The 17,149-nt window shown below is 55.2% G+C and overlaps 1 protein-coding gene across 15 annotated transcripts in view; it reads right to left on the reverse strand.

The window, feature by feature from the left end:
- The window catches only part of SPTAN1 (spectrin alpha, non-erythrocytic 1), a 58,501-nt gene that overhangs the window by 1,570 nt on the left and 39,782 nt on the right, over positions 1-17,149 (reverse strand). For 5 of the 15 annotated variants that reach the window (XM_036416200.2, XM_036416195.2, XM_036416193.1 and 2 more), the window contains 22 exons: positions 16,946-17,045; positions 16,587-16,784; positions 16,345-16,491; positions 14,936-15,039; positions 14,672-14,834; positions 14,308-14,322; positions 12,566-12,697; positions 12,223-12,360; positions 11,193-11,297; positions 8,807-9,015; positions 7,953-8,073; positions 7,652-7,773; positions 7,189-7,321; positions 6,849-6,947; positions 5,250-5,409; positions 4,681-4,757; positions 4,102-4,311; positions 3,515-3,811; positions 2,954-3,066; positions 2,606-2,623; positions 1,454-1,516; positions 314-368 (listed from right to left, as the gene is read on the reverse strand). In XM_036416200.2, the coding sequence (XP_036272093.1) occupies positions 314-368; positions 1,454-1,516; positions 2,606-2,623; positions 2,954-3,066; positions 3,515-3,811; positions 4,102-4,311; positions 4,681-4,757; positions 5,250-5,409; positions 6,849-6,947; positions 7,189-7,321; positions 7,652-7,773; positions 7,953-8,073; positions 8,807-9,015; positions 11,193-11,297; positions 12,223-12,360; positions 12,566-12,697; positions 14,308-14,322; positions 14,672-14,834; positions 14,936-15,039; positions 16,345-16,491; positions 16,587-16,784; positions 16,946-17,045 (2,779 nt within the window). Of the gene's footprint in view, positions 1-313; positions 369-1,453; positions 1,517-2,605; positions 2,624-2,953; positions 3,067-3,514; positions 3,812-4,101; positions 4,312-4,680; positions 4,758-5,249; positions 5,621-6,848; positions 6,948-7,188; positions 7,322-7,651; positions 7,774-7,952; positions 8,074-8,806; positions 9,016-11,192; positions 11,298-12,222; positions 12,361-12,565; positions 12,698-14,307; positions 14,323-14,671; positions 14,835-14,935; positions 15,040-16,344; positions 16,492-16,586; positions 16,785-16,945; positions 17,046-17,149 lie in introns of those variants that run through there. The other 10 variants (XM_036416201.2, XM_036416206.2, XM_036416198.2 and 7 more) reach the window with 4 other exon arrangements.

Raw genomic sequence — 17,149 nt, forward strand, 5'->3', positions numbered from 1 at the left:
GACCAGCAGGGCTGTGTGCAATGGGAAGGGTGGGTGGGGATGAGGGGAAGAGTCCAGCAGCCTCAGGAGAGGAAAGACTTCAACTCGAGAGCCACAAAGCAGTGGGCAGACCTGCCTGGGAAACTCTGCTAAGGACCAGAGGAGCCTGTTCCTCTTCAAACAGGGCTCCAGGAAGCAATGCTCCAAGACTCCAGACCGAGGGACCCAGGCTCCTGGGAGCCAACAGAAGACAGGTCCCCACCAGCCACCCTGTGCCTGACTGAACCGGCAGGTGAAGGGTCTCAGCCGAGCCAGGAGCCCTTGGGGCACTTACTTTGGTAGCTTCCAGCTGGGATTCAAGGGTCCCGGATTCTTCCACCATGCAGGACCTAAACACGGAAGCACAGTGAGGCGCGAGGGGCCTGAGCGAGCTCTAAAGGCACTATCTTTAGATAAAACGGGGCCTGCAGTCTCCAGTTCGCTTCCTTATTGCTGTTGGCAATCTCTTCCTAGGCGGCCTGAGAGCAGGCAGGCAACACTTCTGTTTCAGAGGGGAAGCTGCTGCTCCGCGTGGCAAGCCACCTGCCCAAGGCCAACAGGTGGGCCAGGGCTGGGCCCCAGCCAGCCTGCTCCCAGGACAGGACCCTTCCTCTCAGGCCCAGCCCCACTGATTTGGTGATGGACCCAAGCGAGGACCAGGAACAGACTTTAAAGGAGCAGAGATGGGCTGCAGGCCTGACTGACAGCACACCCCCTCTGCACTCAGACACCCCGTAAACCTGCCGCTGACAGGCGGGGAGACCTTAGGGAGGAGGGGAGCCACATTCAAGGGGAGGTGCTGTCAGATGAACCCTCAGAGACGGAAACTGGGTGCTAAGATCATGACTAGAGATTTTACAACATTTCAGATTTTACAACATTTCTCATTTTGCCCAGAGGAGGGAGGTGGCTGTGACAAAGCCCAGACTCAGGACTGGGAACAGAGGCTCCCTTCCAGGGCCGCGCTCTGAAGAGCAGGGCTGTGGGAGCCTCCATGTTCCCGTAACAGAGCGAGGTCACAGAAGGCTACCAGTGAACGAAGACGACAATCAGGCTGGGGTCACGTGCAGAGACAAGTCACACTGTGTCCTTAGTGAGATTTTAGCCCAGCCTCCCCCATCCCCAGCTTTACCCCCCCTGCCCTTCAACACCCAGTGAGCCGGGGTTAGCCCTGCCATCTCCCCAAGGCCAAGTGTCTAGCAAGGCAAGGCACCAGGCTTCCTCTTACCCCAGCAGCAGTCATGCCATGTTCCCCGGGCAAAGCACCCCCCTGGGACCTGGGGGTGGGAGGCTGGGTGCTGGTGCAGGGGGAGGAGGACAGACCCCTCTGTCCCAAGCGGCCGAGGGCAGTGGGTTAGTCAGAAAGCGAGCCGCCTGGGAAGTCGAGTGCATTGGTAAAACCACAGTGAGGTAAGAGAAATAAGAGGAGAAAAACCTTCCAGACAGATCATCCCCAACTTCATATTGATAGACACGAATGACCCGACGATATGCTATGCTATTTAAAGAAAAGAAACCAAGTGAATACACCAAAGGAAGGGGAGCGAGAGCAATACCGAGACAGACACACGCCACGGGCCCAAGCAGGCAGCGCACAGGCAGCCTGGAGCCCAGGCAGGGACCTGGTGGAGGGAGAGCTGAGGGCCGGCCTGGGGGGACAGGCAACCTCGGGGCAGTGCACATGGGCTGGGAGAGACTGGGCAGGGTTGGGAGGAGCCACACAGGAAGGGGAGCACAGCACCTTACAGAGACGAGACCAGGACCAGCAGACACAGCCAGTGGGCCGGGAGGAAAGCAGACACCAGGGTTGCTCACGAGCTCAAGCTTGAAACTGCTCTAAATGCTGAGTGCCGACCCTTCGGCCTCAGCACGCGGGGACAGATCCTGGGCACATGTCCCCCACTGCTCCACTCCCCCATGCTACCACCCACCCTGGCCTTGACAGTGGCCTGGGAGAGAGTGCAAAGGTGACCGGCCCAGCCCGAAGCCAAGGCCTGGGAAGAGGCTCCTACTAGGACCGGGCGGGGTGGCCCTGCTCCTCGACTCCTCCCAAACCTGCCTTGACCACTCAGACACACAGAGCACTGTTGCTTCGATGAGGGTAAATGACGCCTGTCCCCCATCCCGGAAAAACGGACTGCTGGGAGGGATCAGTACCCAGGCGGGGACTTCCTGAACCAGCCTGAGCCCCCTAAACATGGGCATTCTGCGTTATGCCCACGGCCTTCCTAAGGACAATACAGTCCCAGCGGACACGTGAGCCAGGGCATGAACCAGCACGAGGACTCCAGAGGCTCTGGCCTCCTGGGTGTCTCCTTCCTTACCCAAGAGCACTGGCACTGGACAGGAAGGCGGAGTGGCTCCCCTCCCCAGATGGCAGGCTGTGAGGGACAGTGGGGCAGGGCGCACACTCCTTGTAAGAGGACAGGGACGGGGCAGGGGAAGTACAGCCTGCCCTGGGCAGGAGGGCGCAGGAAGGCCCACCCTGGGGTCCTCCGAAAGCCAGGCCACGGGAGGGTAGGGGGGAAGGGACAAGCACAGGAGACACCACCACACCACGAGCCCGGAGAAATAAGACAATATTAACCCATCGAGGAGATATGTTCTGTGCAGGTGGGATCCAAGCAGCCGAGAGACAAGGTGGTGTCCGAACAGCAGCAATCGGGAGAGGGAGACAGGAGAGAGAAAACAAAACCAACATCAGTACCCACCCTGCACTCACCCACACCCTCTGCCCTGAGCTGGCTAACCCAGGGCCATGCACTACCCCCCCCTACACAACCCCCGCCATTGGAAAAAGTAACTGCAAGAACACGTTCCAATGCCACCCACCCTCCGTTCCCACTCCTAACCCTCTAACACCCAGCATGCCTCTGCTCTCGTGCAAAGCTTCCCTGGACCGGGAGGCCCGGGTCTTCAGCAGGTGGGGCCGCACCTGGTCTCCTGGATCCACTGGTGGAAGGCGTTGGCGTGCTGCGCAAACTCCTGCCGCAGCTTGTCATTCTCCTCCTGCCGGCGCTGCTCCTTCTGCAGCTCCAGCTCCCTCTCCTACGGACCAAAGGGAGGCGGGAGCCCTGTCACCAGCCCGTCTGGCACCGACAGGCCCGGGTTGGCGACGGCTCTGCCCTCGGGAAGGGATAGCTGGCCTTCACGTTGGAAGGAGTAGGAAGCTGTTTTGGGATGCTGAACACAGGAGCTGGCTCGGGAGTCAGGAAGGACTATGTCAACCTTAACGGACAGGAAGAAGTCTGGGAGACACTCAGAGCTCAGAGCACTCTAATTCTCTAGCTGCTCGAACCCCTGCCAGAATTCTGGCACGCTGTGCTGTGAAAATGACAGGTGACAGGTAAGGGGTGCTATGCTGACTCTGCCACTTCTGATAAACAAAACCCGCTTCCTCCGCTCGAGTCTCATCGCCCTCCTGGCGAAGGGGTTTCTCGGACGGGATCCCAGGCCCACAGCCCGGACGGGAGTGCGGGGAGCAGCGGGAAGGCACCTTGATGATCTTCTGCAGGTTCCTCCAGGTCTCCTCCAGGGCCTCCATGGTGAACCAGGTGTAGGGGTTGGAGGCCACGCGGAAGCTTTTGATCTGGCGGTCGAGCTCGGCCAGCTGGTTGAAGTCGGCCTGGGCTGAGCTGAGGGAGGAGCGGAAGGCGTCGTGAGCCTCTCGCAAGGCCTTGATTTCTTCCAGGGAGTTGCAGCGCACAGGGTCTGTCAGGTCCTCCTCTGCGTTTTCAAACCAGCTGTTGAAGGCAGAGGCCTTTTTGGCAAAGGTCAGGAAGAGGTCCTCCACCTGAAAGCAGAGGGGACGGCGTCAGGACAGCCACCTGGCTGGACGCCCCGCAGGTGGGGCAGGAACGGCAGGGAAGCTCCCTGGATACCAGGGCTGAGCCGGCACGGGCGGCGTGGCCCCCTTCTCCCACTGTCTTCCTGCCACCCTCCCGGCCTCGGGGAATGCAGCGCCCGTGTTTCTCAACGGCACTCTCACAGGGCAGGGGGCGCACTGCTATGGCTGAAGCTGACACCACGCCCGTGTGCAGAACCTCTGTGCCAAATGGACCAGAGCCCGGCCGGCCCCCTCACCTTGCGGAAGTGACTCTGAGCCTCCAGCAGCTTCTTCTTCCGGGTGGCCGAGTTGGCCAGAAGCTGGCTCCATCGCTTCATGAGGGAGGCGTGCCGGGCCTCGATGGCCTTGGACTGGATGTGCTTCGCGGCCAGCAGCTGGTCTTTGAGGGCAGTGATGTTGGCGATGCCCTCCTGCTGGAAGGCCTGCAGGCCAGCGTCAAAGGTTTCCTGGAACAGGAGTCAGGAGTCATCTGCAGTGACCACAGTGAGCCTCGGACTCCTGTCCTGTGCCTCAGCCAGCCTGTCAGCCGGGAGGCCCCGCCTGGCCCTGCCCTGGTCACACCCGCCTCTATCTCTGTCTGTCCCTAAGATTCTGACAGCAGCCTCTTTCCCGCCCCCTTGCCCCGCAGGCACTGAGGTCAGACACTGAATGTAAGACCCATCAGGCCACCATACAAGCGCCCGAGGACCAGGACTGGATCTTGTTGGGCCCAATGTAGCGGAGTCAAACGTCTCAATGAAAGATGCCAGCCATCGTCTATCTGCCAGGAAATACTCCTGGAGTGACTCCATCCACCATCCAGGGCCACCACTGACCTGTTTGGTAAGGAGAGTCTGGACAGAAGACAGATCTCGGCCATAGTCGTCTGTCTTCAAGCTGTTCTCCTTTTCACCTAGAAAACCAAGCATGGGAAGTACACCTCTCGTCCTCGGTTTAAAAATCAGCAGTCTCCAAGCCGCAGTACCTGCCTGCTCCTGCACCCAGACCCCGTACCCCATGGGCGTCATGAAGAGTAGTAGGCTCAATCGCTACTAAAGGGATAACCACTAAGGCCACTTGGTCCCCAAACCTGGCTGCTCCCTGCTCTCGGGAGGCAGTGCTGCCCGCACCGGCGCTGGCTGCTGTGCACATTGTTGCAGCTATGACAGTCCCTGCTTCTTTCCCAGGCCAAGGGCCTGTGTGCGAGAGAGAACCTGTGGCGGCCCAGTGAGGACACTGGCTCCTGCTGCAGCCGCTGGGGGTGTGCCCTGGGGGCGGGCTCTCTGCCCACGTGATCAGCTCCTTCTCTGCACAAGAAAACGGCTGCAGAGGGAGCGGAGGCGCCTCGGGCCCGGGGCAAGCCTGCTGGCTGGGCTGGGCACCGTGGGGCCGCCGAGCAGCTCACCGATCCACGACTCCACCACGTCCGCCTTCCAGTTGAACTGAAGGAAGGCCGAGTTCTCGTCGAGCTTCGCCTTCCTCTGGGCGGCAGCTCTCTCCAAGTCGGACACTTTCCCGTTCAAGCCCTTCATCTTGGAAGAGATGTTCTCCTCGTGGTGGTTGTTCTAGGCCGCGGAGAAGACACACTGGTCAGCCTCACCTCCGCTGCAGGGAGCCGCCCTGGCCCGCCCGCCCAGAGGCCCCAGTTCTGGAAGATGCACCACGTGCGCCGTCCACCACGGGCACATCCGCCGGGGGGAGAGGAGCGGGTAAGGCTTCTGAGAGCAACAGAGAAGCCTTAAGACGACGGATCCTGCAGTGCCATTTAAGCAAGGTCTACAGGAACGAGGACAGACTGAAATGTCAGGTCACAATGATGTTATCAGCGTCATTTTTGATATAAAAAAAACTGGGAAAAGCCCAAATTACCACTTGGAAAAAATACTATGTCCACAGGGTCAATGGTTCAGAAAATGCTTTGACACTGTGGAGATTGAAACTTACAAAGTCTCAAACACTTGGACTCAGTCTTGGTTAAGATCGTACTTGAAAACATCCTCCTCCGTCAGCATGAAGTTTGGAGAGAAAGTCAGGGAGGAAGCAAAGGCTGCTGCTGAGGGTGAGGCCCTGGCTCTGGCCAGAGGCTGAAGGAGATCCACCAAGCAGGCCCGGCATGGACGAGGAGCAGAGCACAGGGGGCGTGCCATGGGGGGCTGCGCAGAGGTCTCAGCTACATCTCTGCATCCTCTGTCTATAGTTCGTTCGCTAAGTTAACTCACCCCCAGGGCAGGAGAAAACTCTTCAGGGAAATTGATTTGTGCTACGTTGTTATCTCCTATGGACCAACCTCTAGTCTCGTCTCAAAGGCCGGATTCCCGGCCAAGTCCTGTGTAAGGCAGCTTACTGACTGATGGTCTGAGGCAGGAGTAACTTGTGAAAAGTTGCTTGTCTTGTGGTGCTGTTTGTCCTTGTGCTTAAGCAACCGGTGGAGACTCACTCCCAGCAGTGGGGATACGCTGCATCTGGCACTACAGAGGGCGCACCAACCCCTCCTCCTCTGTCAGAGGCTCTCTGAGCAAAACCAACCTGCGATCTGACAGACTCCTAACACGTCCTGTGTCACAGCCAGGCGGCAGGTCACTTACAGAGGGTGTAAGCCAGGGAGCTGTATGTATGCAGGAAAGTCTAGAAGGCTGGGCAAAGGCCTGGCTAGTGGTCTCTGGCGGTGGCTCACGTGCAGGCCTACCATCTCCAACGGGCTCTCTTACGTGAGAAACAAACAGTAAGAGCCACACGGGAGAGGTGCCAGCACCACAGGCCCAGCGGGCGCTCCGCTGCTTGTCAGGCAGGCAGTGCTGTGGGGCGACTGCTCACTGGCTGCAACGAGGGAGGACGGCCAATAGCCACGGCACCTTCCTCTTCTTTGTGAAACACGGGGGTGGGCTTGCTATTGGCCTGTGCAAACCTTTGGTGACACCCAGGGGTGAGTGCTGTGGGACAACTGGGGTGTCCGCATGGGGAGTCCTGGCGTCGGACCCCGGGTCCTCCGGGCAGGCAGACTCACCTTCTTGACGAGGTCTTGTCCGTTAGTGCACACGTCATTCACACGGTCCTTGTGCACAGTGAAGTCTGTCTCGAAAGCCTCATGCTTCTTCAGTAAGCCCTGCGGGGAGGCAGCAAGGTGGCTGTGAGGGCCTGGCATGTGCCATGTGCCAGCTGCGGGACAGAGGGTGACTGACCTGGAAGGTGCATGCCCTTGCACCATCAGTCCAGCTAGGGACTTGGAGGGCCGACGGGTACAGATATAAATGGGTCGTTATGAAAGCAGTAAAACCAGGGCTAGAGCACAGCCCTGAGCAAACCCGCTAAGGAAGGAGGCAGGCGGCGCTGCTGGCTCCGCTGACCTGGATAGCAGCCAGTGTGTCTCCGTAGTCCTCACTGGCCACCAGGGTCATCTTCTCATTGATCCAGGCTTCCTCCTCTTCCACGTTGGCCACAAACTGCTGGTACTCCAAGGACTCCTCCAGCCGCTGGCCCCTGGCGCAGCAGAGGGAAGTCAGCAGGAGTTCTTCCGACTCCGACCCTATGGCTGGCGTGCTTACAGAGACTGACAAGTGGGGGACGTGAGCGAGTCAGTCAAGCTCTGCAACCACCGAGCAGAGACAGTGCTGGGCAAACGGGAAATCCCGGGACACATGCTGGGTTCTGATTCTCACATGGAACCGGCTCCGCCTGCCAGAGGTGGCTCTGGAGCCGACCATCTGTGGCTTCGCACACCAAGGAAAGGGTCCAGGAGCCGGGGGAGGGTCGAAAGCTCCGTGCGGGTCTCTGAGTCCAGCGGGTCCCGTGCTCGCCTCTGCCACTCACCGTGCTGTGGCCAGCTTCTTCAGCTCCTTCCAGTGCTCCACGAACTGCGCCAGGCGCTGCTGAATCTCCTCCTTCCCAATGGTGTTGTCATCTGACAGCTTCCTCCCGGTGTCCAGGACACCCTGCGGCCAGAGAGCACAGTGCCAGCCACTCCTGCTGAGCCCGGCACAGCCTCAGCCTCAAACTCCGAACGCCCCAGTCCGGTTCGGGAGGGGCCTCCGGGAGGGAGTGGGAACAGAGGTTTCTTGGTAGGTCACCTGGGCCCATGCGACCGCTGCCCTGGGCCAGGAGAGGCCCTCACCTGGATCGCAGGCTCGTGAGCAGCCAGCTCGGCCTCCAGCCGCTTGTGCTTCTTCCTCAGGTTCTGGACGCCGGTTAAGTCCCGGCCGTAGTCCTCGGAGCTCACCAGCAGCTTCTTCTCCCTGGACAACACAGGCAGGCGGTCAGGCTCCGCACCCTACACTTTCCGCTGGAGATGTCTGGGCAAAACTGCTATGGAACCGACAGCCTTCATGATGTCCCTCACCTACACCTGCCAGCTCCTCCAGGAAAACAAAAGCCTATCTCCCAAACGCAGTGCCCATGTACGCATTCGGGAGCATGTGTTATGCCCGACTCCGCCGAGGCCTGGGGGGCACTGAGAACAAGGAGGTGCCTGTGCATTGCCCTTCAGCCCTACTTTACCAAACATACACATACCACCCATGGGGTTAAAAGACATGGATATAAGTTTTTAAAGTGAGAAACTGAAATATTCTCCCCTCCTTAAAATTGGTCTGTTTATATGCTCCACCAACTAGAAAACGCAGACTAAAATTTTGGGGGTTGGGGGAGAGGTTTAAAAAAAATCTCCTTCCTTCAAGAACTGTTGTACCCCAGCGATCTCAGGGCAGGGTCTCATCAAGGTCTAGTGTGACCACCACGTGTCACTACCATCTGGAGGCCATCGCTGACCACTCTCCCTGCTGGCCTGCACATGGGAAGAAACCGTTCCCCAGTGAGCGGTGGAGCTGAGACCCAGCACTTCCCTGTCTCACACACAGTCCAGGAGAGACCGAATCTCACGGCCACATGGCCTGGACCCCGACTCACTCAGCCCCGTGGCTCCTCTGCCATTTGAGGCCCCAGGGGTGGCCTAGCGCCCAGGGCACCTACTTGATCCAGGACTCCTCGTCGTCCATGTCCCGGAAGAACTGGTGCAGGCGGTGGGACTCGTTCAGCTTGGCTCGCCGCGAGGCCGCCATGCTCTTGATCTTCTGGAAACGGCTGTTGATGGTGTCGCGCTTGTCCTTCACTTGGGAGGTGTCGAAGGCACTGCTGGTCATCAGGCTGTCGGCCTGGCTGTTCAGGTCCTTCAGGCGATCCTGGGGGAGGGGTCAGGAAGGGTCAGAAATCCGGGTCCCCGGGAATGCCAGTTTAAAAGAACAGCCCAGGACGTGCTCACTGACGAAGGCCGGTGTGAGATACATTTGGTGTGGAGGATGGATATTCTCCGAGTGTGGTATGCGGTCCCCTGGGGTTCTACAAGGTCAAAACCACGTCCGTAACACCACACTGTGCTCGTCTGCACTGATGGTGCAGTAGCAATGGCGGGGGGTGTGATGCCTTAGCTCAGGCCTGGCAAACGGCACAGAAACCGCCTCTTCACTGCCCTGCACAACCGGGAAACAGGGCTGCCTCGCAGACACCCTCTAAAAGCAGCAAAAGTTTACCTCCATGGCTCCAACTTGTGGTTCTATTGTGTTTCCACTGAGAACTTGGTTTTCTCCTCTCAGAGGAGCGTGTCATTTCTTAGAGTTGGGGGCTGTTTCTTGTTGGTTCAGGAATCTGAGGCATCTCTGCCTTTCCTTTCCTCTCCCTGCAGACAGCACACTGGCTGCTGGCTGCCAGCTACCGCGGTGGGGATGTCCTCTCCTCTGGTGAGGGCTGCCCGCTGCTTCTGAGCCACTGTCACAGGCAGCAGGCGCAGCGCAGTTCGAGGAGGACATGGCACTGCTTAGTGCCCCTCTGCTTCCTGCTTGCCAGGGACATGACAAGACAGGAAACTGCCCAGCACACCAGCGCCTGCCCATGCAAACTAAGAAAAAGTCCAACCCAAGTCTTGTATCCTGTGTCTTAGCAGCTAACTGAATTCAAAATTCATCAAAACAATATTACCCATTTTTGCACACTTGGATATGATACTATGGAGTAATGTTTTGGGATTTCTGGGTGACTTATATATATCTTTATATAAGTCAAATTTTTATCATTAGAAAATGTTTTGTATGTATCATAGGATGCCACTTTAAAACGAATGTATAGTAAAAAAAATTATAAAAAGCAGCAAAAGCCATCAACTGTACTAAGTATCTATCTTTGAGTCATGTCACTTAAAAGCCTGAGTGAAGGGAAGAGCGCCCAGTCACTTCTGCTGCAGACTCAAGGTCAGACTGTCCTGCGGAAAAGCACGTGTGCAAGCACAGCGAGCCGCGTTTCCCCAGACCACCGTCTTACTTGGAAGGGTAACCAGCAAACGATGGCCACTCAGACTGCGTGATCTCACAAATACTGTGTTGAGAATAAAAAAAGCAAACCTGTCAAAGGACAACTGAGGTTGTTACTAATGGCAAAATTAAAGTTTTCATGAGAAAAATCAGAATTTTGGAAAATTTTTGTCTACTTCTATGAGCTTGTCAGCTTTCCAGCAGATAACGGCTTTTGTGTTGACTGGATGTGATGTTAGCTAATGTGATAATATAATGAAATGTGTGCACATTTAGCATATTTACATAACGAACCAGTATTTTCCAAATGCCTGTAACTCATACACGGGTGAAAGATCCATTCAAGGCCCTAACCTAGTGGTCGGCAAACTCATTAGTCAACAGAGAGACAAATATCAACAGTATAATGATTGAAATTTCTTTTGAGAGACAAATTTTTTAAACTTAAACTTCTTCTAATGCCACTTCTTCAAAATAGACTTGCCCAGGCCGTGGTATTTTGTGGAAGAGCCACACTCAAGGGGCCAAAGAGCCACATGTGGCTTGTGAGCCACAGTTTTCCCACCATGGGTGTAATCAATCCACTGACATTCAGATTCTACCCTTTCTGACATGCATTCATTTGTGCATGTTGTTCCATGCAATTTTATGTGTAGATGTGTGTAATCACCACCAAATGAAGGCACAGGCATTGTTCTGTGAGCACAAATGAACTTCCTTGTACCTTTACAGCTGCACACCTCCCCACTCCTAACCCCTGGCAACCACTAATTTGTTTTCCGCCTCCAACTTGTCCTTTTGAGAATGTTACATAAGTGAAGTCATATGGTATTGATAAGCATTAGTAAAATTTACCTTTAAAATTAACTCACTTTTAATAATGGTGAATATTGATAAATAAAGCCTACATGCTCTTCGGGGCCCCTCAATAAGGTTCAGAGTATAAAGTGGTCCCAAGGCTACAATGTTTGAGACCCTTGACTTGGAGTGAGACATCCCTCCCGTCTCAAATGCACAACTGTGTCCAAACACTGGCCTGGCAACCCTCTGCTCACCTCATGGGCAGATATATCCGCCTCCAGCAGCTGATGTTTTTTTAGCAAGTTGTTTACAGAAGCCAGATCTTTGCCGTAATCCTCAGACGCCAGAAGGGCCTCCACCTGGCAGTGAGACACAAGGAGAGGCTACGGTATGGCGCACACTTAGTTCTGGGAAACCCGGCGGCCCAGCTGTTCTCCGGGTCTTAGACTGAGGGCAGCTCACCTCTCAACCATAAGCTACTGTTATGCTCAGCCTGTCTCAGCCCACACGCCTAAGATGCTCTCCCTTTCTGTCAACCAAAATCTCAAGCACCTGTGAATTTAAATGCTACAGTTTAAGGCAGGGTCACTGAGCCTTAAAGTGGTTTGATGGCAAAATGCAGAGCAATCCCATTTCAAGGAAACTCTGCCGCAAGGGAAAGGCTTAGCAGCGTGGGCAGAGATTACTGGGATGCTCACTGCAGCACAACACACAGTGCCCAAAACCTGGAAGACCTGAGTCCAAACACATGGGAATGATTACATGATGGCACAACTCGAACTTGGGTGGCTATTCAAATGTTTAGGAGGAATTACTAGAGACTAAAGGATAACACTCCCAATACATACTAATAAAAATTATATTATTGTATGAGCCCAACTATATATAAAAGTACAGCTATGCAAATATTCAAGTAAATATGTACAGACTAGAAATGGATAAAGTGGTGGGTTCTAAACACTTCTGTCACTTCCTGTGTTCTCCAACTCTCCCACAGAGCACACTGCTGACTCCGGCTTCCTGCTCACTGCTATCTTGGTTTCTCTCTGCACTCCCCATGGAGGAGCGGTCTCTAGTCCAAGGCCCATCAAAAATAAGCTTCCTCTTCTCTAAGCATCCCTTCCCACAACTTCTAAGTCCCGCACAGCTCACATCCGTTAGCGAAGGTTTCTGTAGAGGGGGATGGGAGAGCCCTGACTGTCCATAGCTTTGTTTTTGCTGATTGAACTGTTATCCCAAATGACCAGTCATTTCCGATGATGGGAAGGGAAAACTCGGCATTACCTCAGAGAGCCAGAAGTCAAAGTCCTTGATTCCGGTGTTAAAGTTTTGCTGCTTGTTGGCTTCTTTCAGTTTCTGGCTCTTTTCAGCTGACTTCTGCACCAGGAACTGCCACTGGTCAGCTAAGGCGGCCAGCCGGGCCTGGGGAAGAGAAGGAACCCTCAGAGATGGTGAAGTCCGTGGGGAACCTGCTCTGCGAAAGCCGACCTGACCCACTCGAGAGGAGAATGGGAGACACTCAGAGCAGCCAGTCCCACTCGGGTCCCCATCTGTACGCAGCCCGGAGCCTTCTGATCCGTTGAAACCAGCCCCTCTGGTCCCTGAGCCTGCGTGGAGCTGGCCCTACCTTCACAGCGTCCTCGCTGCCGGCACAGGCCCCGCGCTCAATCAGGGAGTTGCCGGTGTCGATGACGCCACGGATCCGGTCAGCATTGGCGTGCAGCTCTGCCTCGAAGGCCTGGTGCTTCTGGTGCTTGCTCTAAAAACACCAAAACCACCTTTCAAAACCTGGTCCTGCACTTACATCTTCCCAGGGGGAGGGTTCTCAGAAGGGAGGGAGGGGCAGCAAACAAACATCTGGGACAAGTGCCAACATTTTGAGAGAAGGCAACTGAAGCAGCTGGCTGCTGTAGGGGCTGTCTGTGGAGCTCAGCACAAGGCTGGAGCAGCTCAGGAAGGGCACCAGCTCAGGAGCAGTGAGCTGCGTGGATCTGAAATCAGCAGGACTGGCTATTGGGGAGTGAAGTCCTGGATAACATACTTTCTAGCAGTTTGCTGAGGAACTCAATGGGCAACTGAAGTACTGACTCTACTTGAACATCATTTTCCATCCACGCTGTTCTCCTGAGTGGACAGAACTCTGACAATGACACACACACAGCTCTATCATCTACGGCAGCGGTCACTACGAAGCAATGCATATGGAAGGCCAGCTGGCCCTCTGTGGCAGAGGAGCAGTCTACAGCTGCTGCAGACCGTGGCTTTGCTGGTTCTCATCTGGTAGCTGTCATTATCAAAACTCTGCCTACTGTAAAAGTCCAGGCTGGAGTCCAGGCAGGAACTTCTCTTTGTAAGAAAAGAGGGGGCTGGGAGAGGTGGCTCCTGATGCTGGATGGGCTCCTGATCCTGGACCTCACGATGGTTTTATTTTAAACCACGAAGGACCAGGAGGCACGGGAACACAAGAGACAGTGCGAGGACGTAGCTGTGGCACAATTCTGGGTGAGAAATGCAGCGTCTCATGGAGAATGTTATTTGGGAGGGAAAGAACTGAGAGAAAAAAGCAGTACAGGTGGGGAGAATTCTGCATCACGTTTCATTTCAGGGGCAGCAGCTGCCAGCGGACGGGCCGCCTGGCTGGCGGGGCGCAGCACGGACAGCACGTGGGCCGCCGTGTACCAGGGGCCTGTGCCTCGGAACAAGAGCAGAAAGGACTCAAGTGCCCCAAATCCCGACCAAGCCCAATTCCCTTTTCTTGCTCTGATCACCCTTTGGTTTTGAATCCCATCTATTCTGTTTCTTCCTTTCTTCCATCCACATAAGCAGCTTCTGCGCTGCAGCGGAGGGAAACGTCCCTTTCACCACTCCTTGGGCAATGCCCACTTTTGTCTCAGCCCCTCCCGCCGGCTCCTCTTAGGTTTGGGAGGTCATCTGCCTCTCTGAGGGTCCCTCCCTGTCCCTCTCCAGTGACCAGCACAAAACTCTCACCCCCCTAGTCCCACTGCCCTAGGCTTCTAAGGGCCACGAGCCCATGTCCACACAGAAAAGCCGATGGTTTCATTTTTTAAAAGAAGCCCCTCTGGAAAGAAAGCAGTCAACTACTGCCCCCAAATCAAACACTGCACAGAACTTGCCGACCTGAGGAACTGGGAGAGGGGGCGGGAATGGAGGGCTGCAGGCTAACGACAACAGAGAAAGCCACATCCCACAGGGACACTTATTGTAAATGGAGTGTGATGGATGATTAGAAATGGAAAGACGGGTGAAGGGACACCAGCAGACTGCTTGTGACCATGATAACAAGAATCTACACAGAACACAAATACTGGAGCTCATTTAACTAAAACTTTGAGAGACAAAAAAACTTACCAGCAGCTTGGAAAGCTACAAAAACAGATTGAAATAACAAGAGTTCAGTACACTGATAGGAACACACAAATCGGCTATTAAACAAACTCATTTTGCCATCATACTTCCCCTGGGAAGCTGAGCTCTTGGGACAGCACAGAGGGACTTTTTAGGAGATACGGGCCATTTCAATAGAGACGGAACAGCTGACAACTGAGTGGAAACTTCGCACCAGCTCAGCTTGGCAGGACCATTGTCAATGGCCTCCCCATGGGCACCAGGAGCGGTTTTACAGGAGCCCCCCTTTCACAGGTGCCGCATCTAACAGCCTCCTCACGCACCCGGCTACTTTGGAGACAACAGCCAGCCAGCCCGTCCCGCTCACCTGGATGTTCGTGGGGTCCTTGTAGGACTCATCGCTTGCGGTCTGTAATTTCTCGCTGATCCAAGCCTCGATCTCATCCACGTCCCGGCTGAACTGCTGGAGGGTTTGCGATTCTCCCAGCTTTGACCTTTTTTCAATCATTTGCGCTTTAAGACGTCGCCACCTGAGGAAGAGAAACGGAGACCCAGTGTGAGCACCCCTCAAACAGCACTGGCCAGGGCTCTCCCACAGCTGTGGGGCCCGCCAGCCCCGCGGAGCACCCACCTGTCCAAAACCTCATTGCGCCGGCTGGAAATGTCGCCTTTGGCATAGTGGCCGGCGGCGATGAGCTGGTCGGCGAAGGACTGCAGGGCGGCGATCTTCTCCTCCTGCGGGCAAGCGGAGGCGTGAGGTCGGCGGCCAGGCGGCTCCGCCTGCCCCAGACTGCAGGTCTCGCGCGCAGAGCGGTTATTTTGGGTGACCAGTACTAACTGATGCGGGATCAGAATACACTGACACTTTAGAAGCAGGAGTGTAAAAAGCCAGGCGAAAGCTTGATTTCAATCATTACTAGAGTTTAACTCAAGATTCCAGGTCACACTGGGGTGGGGCAGAGGCGAGGACACCAGTAAATGTCACATACAAAACGAGGGTTAACTAGAAAAGGTGGTTAGATTTTCAACAAAGTGATTTATAAATCAAAGCGTTTTATCTCTGATTTCTGTTAATGTGTTCCCTAACCTACTCATAACCCCCCGGCCCCCGAATCCTCACCTGACGTGTGTGTGTGTGTGTTTGAGAGAGAGAGAGAGATAGAGAGAGACACTGATGTGAGAAAAACCAGCTAGATGCCCCCACACAGGTCCCTACCAGGGAGTGAACCTGAACCTGGGCATGTGCCCAGACCGGGAACCAAACCCAGCTGATGCTCCCACCAACCGAGACCAGTGGCCAGGGCCCACAGCTTTAGTTTTCTTCCCTCTCAATGACCCTTTCCCTGTGGCTCCCCATGATCACGCAGCAGCAGGGGTGCAGTTAAGAAAACCGCTGGTGGAACTCATTCCCTGGACCCCGGCGATCCTGGGGGATGTACGGTGGCTACGCTGCTTCCTTTGTGCAGCCAGTGCTGAGCACTGTCATTGAGGAAGCTGCCAAGCTCTCCAGCTGAATTAATCAAATCAGTAACTACTTTTTATTCTAATTGGTAACAGAGTAAAGGAGAAAAAGCCATAAAAAATGTCCATCGGGCCAGGCCGGTGTGGCTCAGCTGGTTGAGCGTCCCATGCACCAAGAAGTTGCCAGTTCAATTCCTGGTCAGGGCACAGTACTGGGGGCACAGGAGATAGCCGATGGATGTCTCTCCCATCGATATTTCTCTCTCCCCCCCTCTAAAAAGAAAAAAAAAAATGTCAATTGGGCCCTGTTTGGAGTGGCTCAGTTGGCTGAAGTGTCATCCCAGGTCAACGGTTCGATTCCCAATCAGGGCACAATACCCAGGTTTCGGGTTTGATACTTGGTTGGAGCATGTACAGGAAGCAACCGATCAAGGTAGCTCTCTCACATGGATGTTTCTCTCCCCCTCCCCTTCCTCTCTAAAGTCAATAATGATAAAAAAATAAAAAATAAAAACCAGCCAAACAAACACGATGTCCATCGGGAAACATCCAGCGCAGGCCCAGGCGCGAAGGCCTCACCTGGACGTTGATGGCTTTGTCGAAGTCCTCGTGCTTTTTGATCAGGGCCTCCACGCTGTCCAGCGAGTCCCCTTTGTCTTCTGTATTCAAAAAGGCCTCCCGGGCGGCCATCCAGTTCTCTGCTTGCTCACAGTCCCGATGAAACAGCTAAAGGGCGAGACAGGTGAGAAGACAGAGCCTTTGGCAAGGAAATGCCAGGTCTGAAACTCCGTGCACACAGGAAGCTCCTGTCCAGCGCTCACCTGCAGCTCCAGGCACTGGTCCAGCATCATCCTGCGCTGCGCCCAGGCCTTCTCCAGATCTGCACGCTCCTGATCTAGAATATCTAGTTTCTCCTTGATCTCTGGGCTGGCATAGTGCCCATGGGCCAGCAGCTGCTGCCCAAACTGCTCAAATGCCTGGAAAGTGCCAACCCTGGCATCGATTTCTGTCCGGTGTTCCTGCCAAGAGGAGGGAAGGGATTAGGTAACCGGCAGAAGGTGCTCACTCTAATGTCAACCACCAGCTCACAACAAAGGGTGACGGGGCGGGGGGACGAAGAGGTCTTCCTGACCCAGCAGAGCAACCAAGTTCCTGCGACTCAGCAGGCAGGTCCACCCACCTGGTGTCGTTCCAGCAAAGCTTCAGCTCCGGTGACATCCTTGGCTAGCTCGTCTGAGGACACCAACCCGCGTATTCCATTGATCCAAGACATGAGGTCCCTGGAAACCAGAGCCACAGAGAACAGTCATTACGTTACCGGGCAGGCAGGCTTGCTGCCCAGGAAAAGAGAACCGGCAACTCTTATCTCAGAAGGCTATTTGGG

This window comes from Pipistrellus kuhlii, unplaced genomic scaffold (assembly GCF_014108245.1).
Source record: "Pipistrellus kuhlii isolate mPipKuh1 unplaced genomic scaffold, mPipKuh1.p scaffold_m20_p_53, whole genome shotgun sequence".
NCBI classification, from domain to species: domain Eukaryota; kingdom Metazoa; phylum Chordata; class Mammalia; order Chiroptera; family Vespertilionidae; genus Pipistrellus; species Pipistrellus kuhlii.